Source organism: Puntigrus tetrazona, chromosome 11, assembly GCF_018831695.1.
Source record: "Puntigrus tetrazona isolate hp1 chromosome 11, ASM1883169v1, whole genome shotgun sequence".
Classification (NCBI taxonomy): Eukaryota; Metazoa; Chordata; class Actinopteri; order Cypriniformes; family Cyprinidae; genus Puntigrus; species Puntigrus tetrazona.
Genome location: NC_056709.1, coordinates 15720155 through 15735466, shown reverse-complemented (window position 1 = coordinate 15735466; position 15312 = coordinate 15720155). Strand labels below are relative to the sequence as shown.

At 35.9% G+C, this 15312-nt stretch overlaps 1 protein-coding gene across 5 annotated transcripts in view; it reads right to left on the bottom strand.

The window, feature by feature from the left end:
* The window catches only part of slc4a10a (solute carrier family 4 member 10a), a 33756-nt gene that overhangs the window by 3262 nt on the left and 15182 nt on the right, over positions 1–15312 (bottom strand). For 3 of the 5 annotated variants that reach the window (XM_043251943.1, XM_043251942.1, XM_043251944.1), the window contains 23 exons: positions 14063–14144; positions 11536–11679; positions 11305–11443; positions 10327–10487; positions 9948–10136; positions 8710–8798; positions 7547–7704; positions 7323–7410; positions 7073–7219; positions 6581–6681; positions 6253–6427; positions 6036–6169; positions 5652–5897; positions 5414–5519; positions 4202–4363; positions 3337–3450; positions 3064–3225; positions 2724–2975; positions 2530–2598; positions 1577–1750; positions 1350–1472; positions 1154–1218; positions 595–705 (listed from right to left, as the gene is read on the bottom strand). In XM_043251943.1, the coding sequence (XP_043107878.1) occupies positions 595–705; positions 1154–1218; positions 1350–1472; positions 1577–1750; positions 2530–2598; positions 2724–2975; positions 3064–3225; positions 3337–3450; positions 4202–4363; positions 5414–5519; positions 5652–5897; positions 6036–6169; positions 6253–6427; positions 6581–6681; positions 7073–7219; positions 7323–7410; positions 7547–7704; positions 8710–8798; positions 9948–10136; positions 10327–10487; positions 11305–11443; positions 11536–11679; positions 14063–14144 (3191 nt within the window). Of the gene's footprint in view, positions 1–40; positions 78–594; positions 706–1153; positions 1219–1349; positions 1473–1576; positions 1751–2529; positions 2599–2723; positions 2976–3063; positions 3226–3336; positions 3451–4201; positions 4364–5413; positions 5520–5651; positions 5898–6035; positions 6170–6252; positions 6428–6580; positions 6682–7072; positions 7220–7322; positions 7411–7546; positions 7705–8709; positions 8799–9947; positions 10137–10326; positions 10488–11304; positions 11444–11535; positions 11680–14062; positions 14145–15312 lie in introns of all 5 variants that reach the window. The other 2 variants (XM_043251946.1, XM_043251945.1) reach the window with 2 other exon arrangements.

The window sequence follows — 15312 nt, the reverse complement described above, 5'->3', positions numbered from 1 at the left end:
ATACAGTGATCGTGCACAGACGGCTTGGGTTGCGTCTTACCTTTGGAAATCAGCATCTGAGACATTAGGAGAGGGAGCTTATGAGTGACAGGGATGAGAAATTCAGTCATAATATGAGCCTGATATTCACACTTCCATTTTAAAGAGAGCAGCATGTTTGAGGAGGACTAGTGGAATGACTTCATAACGCAGTGCAGATCCTGAAGGATGCCAGCTGGATTAAAGACGAATCCACATTTCACTTATCCACTAAGAATCTGAATTAATTCTACGGGGAGTTGATTCCAAATTGAGATAAAAACATTTCAGCAATCCTATAGATCTGTTAACATTTTCTTAACAAAAGCTGAAGGGGCTCAGATATGACCAAACTATGATCTGAGAATGAAAATGTAAGCTTCTGGATCTTTTTTAAAGTAGGAATTCGTTTTAGTGTTCCATAAGAGGAGTAACAATGAATATGTTACAAACTACTGTGCATTATTTATTTTTTTGTCCCATTGCGATGTTTGGAGATGTGTGGTGAAATTAAAGTGACGTGTTTGAATACTGTCATGTCTGCGAGAATGCACTGAAGCAATATTCAATCCAAACCTTTTGGAGCTTTGATCTTTGATGGCGCTGTCAGTGTTGAGGCCTTTCCAGATATTTCCAAAAGAGGACTTTGTCATTTCGTCTGAAATGTTGACCGTGGATGGATCATCCCTTGATGAACACAAACACATTTTTACGCAGTTTTAACCTCAGACGATGGCTGTTATATCATCCGTTTTCAAAGAGAGGAGGCCATTTAAACATTTATAGAAAACTTAATGACTGCTAGCTGTACAGGTCTAAATGAAATATGTTAGATAATATTAGATTAAACATACTATACGATTACACCAAAAATGTTTCAAAATTTTACTGACTAACGGTAGTGTATGTTTTTAATAATAATAATAATAATAATAATAATAATAATAATAATAATAATAAATGAAATAAATACATACATGCATAAAGTAAATAAATAAATGTGCTTTGTATAATATCTAAATTATCTGGTCATAATTATTAATTTAAAATATTTCTTACAAATCACTGGATCAATGTAAATACTCAGCAGGTTTCCCATTTTACAATGTACAAAAACAGATTTTTTTTTACTTACTTAAAATGCCCCTCTAAGGGCACTTGTACAATTCCTTCATCCTCCATCAAGACACACTGATTCTCCTGAAAGTCAGAATAAAACATACTGGTGATCTGTCCTTTTAAAGCATTGTCTGCAATGATTGGCCATTGCCGGCCAATAGCGTTGTTGCAAGCCATGACCAATAGCAATGTGTGATGGGGGGTAGTGGTACCTCTTGCTGTGCATCTTCCATTTTTTTCTTCTTGCTCTCAGGCATAAGGTCATCAAGCCAGCTGAGATCTCGCTTAGAAAAGACAAAGTCCAACAGCTTACGGATGAAAACAAGGGCTAAGACCTGTAAAAAAAATCATGCAGACATCACATGAGACACACAAATATTTTGCATACACACAAATATATATTTATATTTATTAGTATCTCGATAAACACACATCTTACCATCATAGGAAAGACTATGGCAGCTCTGGACGTTTTGATGACCCAGAGAAGCACCAAACAGCTGAGCTGGATTATGGTGAACAGGTGAACCTTTCTCAATGGGACGTGTCTCAGGTAGATAAAATCAGGCTGGTGTTTCGCCGGCATCCCAAACAACTTCAGACGATCAAAGAACTGAATGGCAAACACAAACACAGCTAATACTGTCAAAATTGCACAGTTCAGTGTTGTAAAATAAATAAATAAATAAATTATATATATATATATATATATATATATATATATATATATATATATATATATATATATATATATATATATACATATATACACACAAACACAATATTATGTGAATATAAGGTTTATATAATTTATAAATAGTAGATACAATCTTTGTAAATAAATGAAGATGAAATTGGGGTATTAAAAATAATTCAAGCAAAAGCCTAACAATAAAATATTATAAATTATTATATTACTGATTTTATATAGATAGATAGATAGATAGATAGATAGATAGATAGATAGATAGATAGATAGATAGATAGATAGATAGATAGATAACATATTTATATTATTAAACCATTCAAATAAAATGGAAAAATTGGAATAAAATAAAGTAATATATATATTATTATATAAACTATTATTAGAAATTCTAATAAATTACTAAAATATTGAAATTATTAAACCATTAGATTACACAGCTAAATAGAATATTTTAAAAATTGTATAAAAAGTTATAATAGCAATACTAAGACTAAAATGAATATAAATATAAAATATAATATAAAATATAAATATAAAAATATATAAAAAAATAAAAGCTAATAGAAAATATGAATAAGTGTAATAACAGTCTATAAACAACCTTAAAGTAATATAAGCCACTCCTGAAAACATCTGAATAAACAACTGTCAAGCACAATGTATGAATTTAGTAATTGAAGTACCTGTATGCCTCTGAGAGATGACGCTCCCATATAAAGGAAAACGCCATATAACACAGGCATTGGGATATGCTGAGGACAAAAACATAAAATAATAGCCTTTAATAATGATTGAACAAGTTTCAAAAGTTTAATGCAAGCATCATGTGTTGATCAAACTTAGCAGCCTGACTCAGTCTAAGCCAAAGATCACTGACCTTCAGGACGGAGGTCATAAACACTGAGCTGCCCATAAGGACAAATATCATGAGGCCAGTGAAGCGCTGCTCTCTGATGCCCAAGAACTTGGGCTGTTCTCCGGGTGCGGAGCATTCGGACTCCAGCTTCAGGCTGTTCACGTGGGTGATTGACAGCACCGTCGCAGCCACAAACCACGGCAGGCCCATCAGAGAGCACACACCCAGCATCACACCCACCACAAACAGGTCCAGATGATACCCACAGCCTTTCTGTGGAGGCACGCAGACACCACAAAAGATATCAAGTCTACAAGAATATCTGCTACAGAAGCAAACTGAGAAGGACTTGGCAACGCACCTTCAGTTTGTGTTCCTTCCTGTTAATAATAACGGCAGTGATTTGTTGGTCCATGAAAATGAGGATGGTGCACAGCAGAGCTGGGATGACGGTCACGATAGTGGTCCACCACGGGTTTGGTCCTAATGGACTGATGAACCAGCCACGGTCATCTCTGGTTGGCTGTGAGAGATCATCTGATTAATTATGTACTCGTATGCGGAGGATTGATTTATGCAGAAATGTACAAAATGAAAAGGCCAAAGTACTGTAAAACCTCTCTTAATGACTCACTTTAAACTCATTGGGAACTTGTAGTTTGGGGGACGGGATCCCCAGAGCGTAATCGATTAGAACCATAGACAAAATAGTGAGGAAAACAGCAAAATCACTGATAATGGCCCTCACCTGTATAAAAACACAATGAATTAGTTTAAGTGCTATAAAATGGACAAACAGCTTTGAAGTGCCCGTTGACTACTGGCCAGGTATAATGGTGTAAAATGATTTTCATTATTATTATACTGTATTGTTTTACATTAATAATTATATATATATATATATATATATATATATATATATATATATATATATATATATATATATATATATATATATATAATTATTATTTTTATGTTCATATAAAACGTTAATTTGATTATAATAAAATAATAACATTATTTTAAAAAGAGACTTTGCTCAGACAAAACTTTAATTTAAATCAAAGTAAAATATTAAATTTTATATTATATATAATTAAAGAAAGCAATATTGTTATCAATATTAATAGTAATAGTAATAAACTTTAAATATATTTATATACATCTAAGATATCAAATTAATATGCAATTACCTTTTTATCTTTTATAATATATACTTTTTTAATTTTAAAATATTACTATTATTATTGTTGTTATTATTATTAAATATGCCAAAGAGTACAATTACTATAATATAAAAAATAAGCATGTAATATAATAATAATTATAATTTTAAAATAAAAAAAAGCTAACTTTGACAGCCCAACAAGACTTTTTTACACAACTTTTTTCTGATTCCCTAGGCTCCTCTTAAAACCTTGGTTTGAGACACTGCATTAAAACACACATATACTTTCACAGTTGTCTGTACCATACTGAAACACACACAAACTTCTTGCCTTGGTTGGAAAGTAACGGCTAGTTTTGAACTCTTTAAGAAAAGAGGACATGGCAACCGTAGAGAAGAAGAGAACGACACACCAGAAGAGAACGTCAGGGATGTATGGACCGTGATGACCACAGGCTCTGCCCACAAACTCACCCCTGTTCTCCACACAGTCCTGAGACGAAACACAACACACAATAATCACAATCTGCTTCTGATGAAGAACACAAACTCCAGACACAAAGGATAAAATAAACAATATAAAATATACAATCAAGTGCAACTGTGGAAATATCACAAGGATTTAGATTGTGTGTTGTATATTTCTGTGTTTGCAGGAGCTTAAATATAAAGCGGAGGGAGGGGACCTGAGGTGAATGAGCAGAGGATTTGCTTTTATTAAAGTATGAGTCACTGAAATGTATTAACCCATATCTGAGAGTGAAAAAATGAGAGTGGCGTCTGTGAGCAATTGTTTGTTTTCACAAAATTTTGCCAATAAAACAACACTGGAATAAATACACGTTTTCAAATAACTCAAGTGAAGTCTCTTTTTGAATTAATGACCCATTTGAGTGATTCAATTAAATGAATGACTCACATTAAGATAATGATTGCGGTCATCTAATGGTGTCTTTAGTTTCATATTTAGAATATGTTATGGTCACAATGCTGCCATATGTGTAATAAATTAACATTTCTTCCTAGAGTTACTTTTTAGAAATATCTATATCCAGTGCTTTTCATGTTTAGCACCATAATGGCCATATTTTGAGGGGTAATTTCACAGCACAAATTAATGTGCCTTTATAAACAGTGCGTCACATTTGGGGTAACACTTTACTTAAAGCCTTTTATGTATTATAAGTTTTAATGTATTAATTATGTCTCGTAATGCACCTTATAATGTATTTTACAATCTCCTTAATAACTAAAAGCGCAGTTAATAAATTATAACACATCGTTACACTGTGCATTTTAAATATAGTTATAATTATTTATAACAAGATGTAATGTATTACAAGCTATGCTTGTTATTAACTAGCTATGTATGACTAGCTATCTAGCTGGAGTTTAAAAAAATCTAAAATGTTTACGTTTTTGGTTGAAAATGTACATCTTTGCTCCAACAAAAGTAGGTTAAATGCATCTGACATTTGCAAATTCCCAACTCATAAGCACAGACTTCTCAGGAGGATTTTAATGCACCAATAAGCACACTCACCTTAACATCTAGGCCTAACCAGTCAATCTCAGATGCAGTAATGTTTTTTTCCAGCCAGTAATTCAGTGTGGCATTGTTAGGCTCTTTAGGCATTGCGCACACACACCTGCAAAACACACATAAATACATCCCATTATTTAATGCTGATAACTTATCAACACATCCAACTGAATTTATGTAAGCGACATTGAGGAAGATTGGTGTGTGTGTGTGTGTGTGTGTGTGTGTCAGTACTCACGAGTACTGAGTGAGCTGGTTGAGGTCATTGTGCATGTTGAAAGGGTACGTTTCTCCCAGATGAATGAGTTTCTCCAGAGCTTCGTAGATGAAAATAATGCAGATGAGAGAAGCAAAGGCTTCCTCTGTGAATCGTGTGATGTAACACACCAGTGAGCTGGCATCTGTGGCAACCAGCAGAAGACACAAAAAAGCCGTCCACAGACCGATACACACACGTAAGGAGAGGTAGGACAAACCGTACTCTCTAAGGGGAAAAACACAAATAAAAATTAGTCTTTGTTATATATTAAAATTAATTCACTAAATAGGGTGGGCAATAGTGAGTTGCCCTAAACTGACTGAAACAAATCAAATGCTTAGTGCAAAATTCAAGGAGTCTCACTTGCAGAATTTGAAGAGGATTTTCTCAAAGACCAATACAGGTCCCGTGCTGCCCAATATAGTGAGGGGCTGCCCAGCAAACAAAGAATACGCTATACCTGTCATAGAAGCTCCAAACAGAGACTCTATTGCACTCTAAAGAAAACAGGAAAAAACAAATCATCAATCACATCATAATCAACCCATCAGTTTTAATATATGTTTTTAAATGTCCTTACTATGCGTCCTTCTGTAGCTTCTCCCAGCAGACCTCCAAAGGTGATAACAGGAGACATGCAGGCGCAATATAGGAAAAGGAAAGAAGCGAGACACTGCAAACTGATGGCATCTGTATAATCTGACAGGTAGTGAGGAGCCTTGCGCTTGATGTCCAAAAAAAACCCGCCAAAAAACCTGACAATCCAAATTAAAGAACACGTCTTAGGCTGGGTACACACTAAAAACATTTTTTTAATCTCACAAGATTTTCATAATGAGAGAGACCATAAACATGAGGACAAAAAAAATACTACATTTCATTCTGGCAAACAGTTGCAGAATACTCACTTCCCCGTGCGCTGTAGCTCTGGTCCTCCATGACCTCCGTGCTCCTCGGCCTCTCCGAGATCAGCCCCTCCATTGGCCAGAGGAGGAACCTTACGCTTCTCCTGCAAGATGGAGACACAAAACCAACATTAATACTGATCTCATATCGGAGATAAAAAATAGGTCTATTCCAGTTAGTGATTCACTAAAGTGAATGAATATGCAATATAGTTCATATGTTTTCAAAATGTTCCTCTCTGGTGTTTATTTTTCTAGTTTATGGAAAATGAATAGTTTTCCTGAAGTAAATGTAACATTATGTGCTGCTTTATTGATATCTTTCCATTGTTATAAGACTGATTAAGTTATTACATGAGACATTATAATTTTTAGCAAGTTGTCTTTTGGCCACTGAAATAATGTTTTGGTTGAATATTTCTGGTTGCTGACATTTCTGTTCATCACTTATTCATCTGGGATGAATCATTGCATGGAGTTTGAGAACTCAGTCACCTGTGAGGGCACATTTTTGGGCGGCTCTATTCTGATGGAAGGATCCCACTCGCCTGGGGGCAGCACAGTCACCTGATCCAAAAACTCATCGATTCCTGCCACAAGGTCAGAACGATCCTTTGCTTTATAAGCTACATCATGGAACACCTGGAGAATAGAGCATCAGGTGAAATGGGCATACATAACAGCCTGCTGCCTATAATATATTATCATATACAGAAATAAACACAGCGTTGTTCATATCATTGACCTCGTCTGTCATGAGCGTAGCAATAGAGCGGCCAATTTCATGGTACTGAGGCCCTTTCCCCATTGGCCCCAGCAAAATAAAGAGAAACCTGCACAACAACATAGGACTTATTAGTGAGCTCTGAGGCACACCGCTTAATAAAATAAAAAATTGCTCAATAAAACTTGAAAAAGTGAGACATTAATATGTTTATGTGTTTTATGTTCAGATCTCTCTGCTCTTACCTGGTTGTGATTGGGACCTCTGCCAGGCCGTTGAGCAGCACAGCGGGAGAAAGACGGATGAAGGCCACCACAGGTTTCTCTAGAAACTCCAGTTCACCCACCAAGATGTTGGATGCCTCAGCTCCAGGTGGGATCTTCTTCATGAAGTGGAGGTCTATCTGCAGACACAAAAACATTCTTCCTTAGCAACTCTTAACAACAGGCAACTCTTAAAGCACAGTGCTGCCCCTAAAACTAATTGATAATTGTTTTATTTAGAATTATTTATATAATGTCTTGGCAAATAAAGTCTTATGCTCACAAAGACTGCAAACACTTAAAAATACAGTAAAATGAAAATTAATATTGTAAAATATAAATCAGATTTAAAATAACTGTTTGTCAGGGTTGAGTGTAGAGGGATGAGGTGAGGACTCAATATCGCAGGAGATTGGGCTTTTTATTAATCAAAAAAAGAAAACAAAACTACCACAAAAACTACCCATGGGGGGAAAACATGGCCCACGTGAAACAAAGACAAAAGCCATGTACACAAAACAAAAACACAAGCACATAGCAAGTAAAATGAATTACTGACCATGTGCAAAACAAGACATTAACACGCAGCTAATGAGAATATTCATAAGCCACGTGTTCACACAAAATGTCACAACATGAAATAACGTAGCCAATGAAAAACACTCGAAGCCAAGCACTGACACACAAACAAAGACATGACAGGAGAGTCAGGGCTCTGTCACAAACCATGAATACACTAGACCGAAATGACAGAACCCTAACACTGTTTTTTATTTTAATGTGTTTTAAAATTTACTTTAGTCCTGTGTTAGCAAAGTTTATTTTTCAGCAGCCATTACTCTAATGGCACCTTCAGAGATTATTCTAATATGTTGACTTCATGCTCAAGAAACATTTATTGTTATCAATATTGAAAACAGTCATGTTTCTTAAATTCAGTCTGTAAATCATGATGCAGTTTTTTAGGGTTGTCTGATTAATACAATGTTTAAAAGAACAGCATTTGTTTAAAATGGCACCCTTAAAGTAACACTATAGTATTAGTAAGTTATAGTATTTATTTTTTTAACTTTTAAACAGTAGTGTATATTTGTATATTTAAGTTCGAGAATACGATTGACTGCTGTCTGGAAGGTGATTCTTACTTTGCTGAAGTCAACAGCACTGTTCTCACGACTGCCATCTGCACGTCCTTCTGTAGTGGTAGGTTGAGCCTGAGGAGAGACCATCTGACCTGGAAGCAGCGCAGCAATCATACAAAACAGGAAATAAAAATAGACCATCACACAACAAATTCGATCATTTTGAAGAAAGCCAGTCATGTCACAGTCATGGAGATTAAGACCTAGGCACACTTACCTGGTTAAAAACAGCTGTAACATGTTATGGAGGCCGATTACAAACATCTTTGCCTTGTCTAAATCTAATTCAAATTTAAAAACTAAATCAGAAGCAGAAACAATTAAATGAGGTTGGATATTTAAAAGTGTACTACAAATGCCAGTACTACTTCCTAGGTGGTTAAACGCAAAGCTAATTGGTTAAAGGCTACACTAACACTATGTTTATTGTGGGTTAGAGCATTGATATGGAATACCTAAATGACTGTATAAACAGTTGTTAATGACAATGATACATTTCCAAGTCCATCATATTAGGAAGGTCTAGATAATACATATGCACATGAACTGACATCATTCAACTGTGACATCTAGATATTCCATATCTGTAAATTAAGGCACAGTCACATTTAGCGCTGTTTGCTAATTTTTGTGAGCCAAATCCTGTCAAACATGTTCAGAAATCGGGGGAAAAAAATTTATGTTCCACAGATGTTCCATCAGATTTAAGTTGGTCACACGAATTTGCTGCATTGACCAACAAAAAGCTCCTTGGTTTGTCTGTGACTTCTACACTACTGACAATAGACAATTTTAGCTCTTTAAATGTCACTAAAGTGACTGCACCTTTAGAGTACAGGCGAATCTATGATAATATTGCCTGATGGTGGCTCTTCTTCAGGGTCGAGGGTGGGGATGACGTGGTAGCCGTAAGGCGGGCTTAGTCGTTTGCTGAAGGGGATGCAGGGTTTTTTGGGCCGGATGAGGGGGGTGTCTGGGGCAGGAAGGGTGGAAAGGGATGGATGGGGTTTATTGGGAAGTGATAGACACTTGGGACAGCGGAGGGACCAGGCTGGACATGAGAGCACCTGTCTGTTTCTCACACTGTGGCTGAACCTAGACCAGAGAGAGGAGAAGGGACTGGGGGGCGATTGGGTCGTGATGATAACTGGGACACACAGACAGACACACAATCAAAAAGGCAGTTAAGACAGATGCATGGCAAAAGTGAAATGCATTTGCTGGAGCGTGTGGAGCAGTACCATTCTTATCCATTGAATGAGGTTCGGACTGCTTCCTGCCGATATCTGCGAAAGAGCGTACGATGGGGATCCGGTTAGCCAGTTTCTTCTGGTTCTGATGGTGGTGCTGTTTAAGGAGAGCATTTCGAATCTTCTTCCTCACCTCCTCTCCCAAAGAACCTGATGTCTCGTGCTGGTCCAAAACCATATCTTAAAAATTAAAAACAATGAATTAAGGGTGTTGGCATGCATGGCATGCACTGTGATACTTGCTAAATTGGGCTATCTTGCTGAGATGAGTAAACAGCTAATACTAGTAAATAAAATGCTGATTGCTTTGAATTTGTAAGAAAGGGCTTCAGAAGATCTATTCTGGACAATGTTTTCAAACTCAGTATACCTGCGATCTCCTCCAGTGAGTTGGCCCTCATGTCCAGCATGACGGTGCCGTTGAGGATGCAGCTCCGCAGCTCAAATAGACTGTGAAGGGAAAGAGTCGCCACGTATGGCTTGCTCCACCTCTCTCCTCCGTCCTCTACATCCTCCTCAAACTTCAGCCATCTACAGGCAAACAAGGGACATGAGAGAGATGATGAGAGGAAGAGTGGGAAAAAAAACAATTACATTAGTTCTCTCATTTAGTACCACAAACTTGTATTGCATTAGCTGTAATGGATATATGCCTAATGGATATAAGCCGATGACAAGCCATCATGCTCGCCTTGTAGTAACGCATGACGATTTTAAGGGTTTTTTTTTCTTCAAAATGCATGTTATACTATAATAACATACATTAATATTGATAACAATATAATTTAGTTTTCAATAACTGCACAAATAATTGGAATAATATTTTCATTTTATCATATTTAATATAACATAACTTTATAGTGTGTGTATTTATGTGGGTCATAAAACATAAATAAGCCTTCAGTTCATGTATGGTTTGTTAGGACAATATTTGGCCGAGATATACTACTATGTGAATACTATACTATACTATACAGGTTTATACTATATGAATATCTAGAATCTAAGGGTGCAAAAAAATCTAAATATTGACAAAATTGCCTTTAAAGTTGTCCAAGTTAAAATAAAACAATATCTTCATAGAACATCATTTACTTAATACCCTAATGATTTTTGGTATAAACATAAAAATCTATCATTTTGACCCATATTTTTGGCTATTTTTTATGAAAAAAAATCTATTTATATTTTATATGCATGAAATAATTACAATTCTGGACTATATTATTAACAATACAATTTAAAAAAATACACATATATGTGTGTGTTTATATTTTATTAATGTATTAATCTCCCCCCCAAAATGTCCCTGCTTCTTTGTGTATCCTCTGTGTGTGTGTATTTGTACCTTGCTGTCTCTTTCCATTCCGCATCTTCTCCCTCTTTCAGGCAGATTTCGTCCAGCTCAGTGAAGAGAGCGTGAGGAATGTGTTCCTCGTCATCCTCCATTCCCAGCAGGAACTGTACGCGCTGAGACGGTGTGTCTGCTACAGTAAAACAGAGACGCATTTTATTTTTTATCTCTGTCCTTTTTGACTCAGTCGAGTTTCCATTTATCCTTGTAGAGTGACAGTCTTACTATATGAAGGCGATTCTCTGCCATCCTCGGTTCCAGAGTCTCTCTCCCTGGATCTCTTCCTGTGGCGATGTCCATGGTGACGATGCCGTCTGTGTGACCTCCGACCGAGTGGTACATGCACCCCAATGTAGAGGGTACGGTGTCCTGCCAGAGACAAACAAAAGAGGCTAGTTATAATAAAATGTTCTAAACAAATTAGCTATAAAGCACTACAGTATAACATATTTTTGTAGGCCGACCCGGAAGTTAGCATCAATAGGATTTATCCATTGGCTTAAAAAGATTGTTCTTACATATTTTGTTCACAAATTAACACAGTATTAATTATTCAAAATAACATCTTTTTTTAATAAGTTGGAAAAGTTTGAGTTAGAATAGACAAGTAAGCAGCTTTCCTGTTTATCATACTCATGTTTAATGCATAGTGAGGTAATGAAGCATCCTGAGCCAGTTGAAAAAATCTGTGAAAATATTTGCCAGTTGACAAATTTTGGGCTGCGGTTTTTTTTATAGATGCATCTCTGAGGGGAACTGACTTGTGTTCAGAAATGTTTAGATGGAGATTCTTTTCATTGTGCCTCATTATAATGCATATATAATTAGTGTTTATAACCACAGCTGCCTTGTTTATAGCGCTAACCAAGAAAATGCTATATTCCCGTTGTTCCATAAGCACCACCATCTGTCAGAGAGAGGATTAGTATTCTCATTCAGCCTGTCTGTTTATAAAGTTTTACGTAGGGTAAGTTTACAAAACTAAAGCCGATTCTATTTTTGCATCAAATGTACTTTGAATTTTCTTGCTGGAAAATGTGGATATGCCATTTCTTTCTAAAAAAAAACAATTATTTTTATTATTTATTTGATTGATTTGGGATTTGTTGTAACATTTTAAAAAAAAATTATTTAACAAGATTAAAATTTCAGAAAAAGAAAAGTGTGGCATTTTGTCTTAGAAAACATGTTGTCTAAATGTTACTGTCTCAGGATGCTTTCAGATTTTCATGGAAGAAAGAAAGCCGTGCAGTTCTTAACATGAGAGCGAGTAAATCATGACATCAATGTTTTTTGGGGTGAACTATTCCTTTAATGAGAAACACTTCCTTTATTCCTTCATCTTAAAGCATCTAGCAGATATGGAAGGCTGTTGTGCAAGATCCAATCTCTGCAATCATATAATCAGATTCAGCGGTTCTGTACTTTGTGTTTCTGTTCTTGTTTACAGTCTCAGATTAAACTATAGCATTAAATCCCTCTCTCGCTCTCTCCCTCCAGCTCTCTGAACTGAGATGCACTCTGACAGTGTGTGTCTGTTGGGAGAGAGCACATACGTGTGCCTGTGTGCTTCCAGCCCTGGGCACTGACACAGAGAATCCACAAAACAGACCTTCACATCATGACTTAAGTGTGCAAAGCAGACAGATGGCGATCAAAAGCAGAGTAGAAATACGGTTCGTGCTGACTGTGTCTTCTGAATCACCTCATCAGTTTTTAATACCACAGCCATCTCACTCTTTAGAGATACACAATCTAATGAGCTTTAGTTACACTGCCTCGCTCAGTCATGCAATTTAGCATCTAAATAAGTGATAAAGACCTCCGGGGCTGAAACAAACACACACACGTGTGCTTTTATCTCATTACCTTCACTGGTATCTTCCCGTAGCAGCCTCGAGGTGTGGGTTTGTGTGCCCATGTTGTAGTTCATACAAAGATGAATCACTTTCTTTACCATCAGTGAAATATCCTCTAAACACCGCAATTCAGAGCAGTTACAAAGACAGATAAAATTCAACTCACTAAAATTTAAAAACTGACACTTTCTGCCCAATTGGGGGACTTTATATAGGGTTAAGTAAGGATGAGGATGAAACAGAGAGGTTCCTTAGGCACAGACACTCTCTGGCTCCAAGTGCGCGTGTGAAGGAGCTGGAATGAAATGTTTCTCTAAATGGAATATTTCCTCAGGACTAAGAACAGCTAATGTCAAACAGCGGATTTATTTCCTCTCTGCTTCTCTGTTGTCTGAAAATTAGGGCACCATTCTACAAAACGTTTGGGAGTCTGTTTAAACATGCCAAATGTCCGTTGAAAGCATATTTGGTGTACAACGTATGCTCTTCTGGAGCTAATGATATTTATAATCAACTTTATGCTGATTTAGTGACTAATATTGTGATAGTAAACAAAAATTATACACACAAGAGAAAGGAATAGCTAGATAGCGTTAACTTGAATAATCTAATCTAAAAATAACAGATTTAGGCATAAAAAAGAAAGTGTATGATCCTAAGAATTTCATTTACTAATTTCTATGTATTCGCTATGGTTTAGAAAAAACTACTGCTTTAAGACCTAATGTTTAAAATGTATATATATATATATATATATATATATATATATATATATATATATATATATATATATATATATATATATATTTTTTTTTTTTTTTTTTTTTATTAATGCATCAGGCAGAGTGTTTGACTCCCAGGTTTAGAATGTGTCTTTAAAAAGCTTCAATTACCTTCCAGCTCCTCTTTCTCGAAATTTGTGTTGAGCATGGACCGAGTCCCGCCCCTATCCAGCACGGCTTCCTCATCGTTTCTCTAAAAAATAGAACACATTTATTAAACAGCCACACATACCCATTCATGTTTTATTATAGATGATAATTAACAGATAACTCATACTACAATCTATTCGATGAAATATGGCAAAGCATATGGCAAGCAGCACTTCACACATACACACATAAACACAAACAGTACTGTACAAAGGTATGGGGTTAGTAATAATATTCGTTTATTTTAAAATGTAGCTTGTTCCTGTTATGGCAAAGCTGTATTTCCAGCAGCCATTAGTCCAGCCCTTAGTGTAAAATGATTTATTTCTTTGTGTAAAATTATAATGTTTTTACTGTCACTTTTGATCATTTCAGTGCATCCTTGCTAAATATAAAAAGCAAAGATCGGTCATGGCTTCTTTTGGTAACAGCAGCCAATGAGCTTTCTGCTCAATCAAAGCTAGTGTTTGCTGTAGCTGCTGAAGCTTTGAGAAGCCTTCTCCTTCCCCAGCTCCACCTGCATAGATGTGCTACTACGGGGTGATTTCATGTATGCTATATAGGGTTTATTCATATGTTACATGTACAGCAGCAGTATTTCTTACATGATCACAGAAGCATGTCTGTACTTGCTCTGCCGCTGGAACAGCAACATATCAGATCCATTCCACCAGGACCAAAAACATTAACGCTGTTATGTACATTGCTAAATTCTTCAAGAGTTGTCATGACAGAGCTACTTCATCTTATAGTTTTTATTGGTTGTTAGAAATCAGTGCAGCACTACTTGACCCTGTATGAGTTTTAAATTTATATTTCATTTACATATTCTAATATAGTTAATATCACATGAAGAGCTTTTCTTCAAATATAAGCACGACTGAAAATGTGACACTGATTTAATAAACAGCCCAATAACTACATTTTAAGTGACTAACATTTTAGACAACAGTTTTTGCTGTATTACTGAACCAATTACCTGAACCGGTTTAAAAAAAAGAATCTGACACAAAATGATGCATACATTCAACTAGGTTAGAAAACTAAAACACATTGCTAAAGTACATTTTTGTTACTGCAAATAAACCATTGCACAGAATATGAAGAATATCAAAAGCTTTGAAAGTCAGCTTTCCATGGCAGTCCTAAACCTGCCGAAGTACCAGCACAATAACACCCTGAGCAAAATATTGTCTAATTTCCAGAAAATA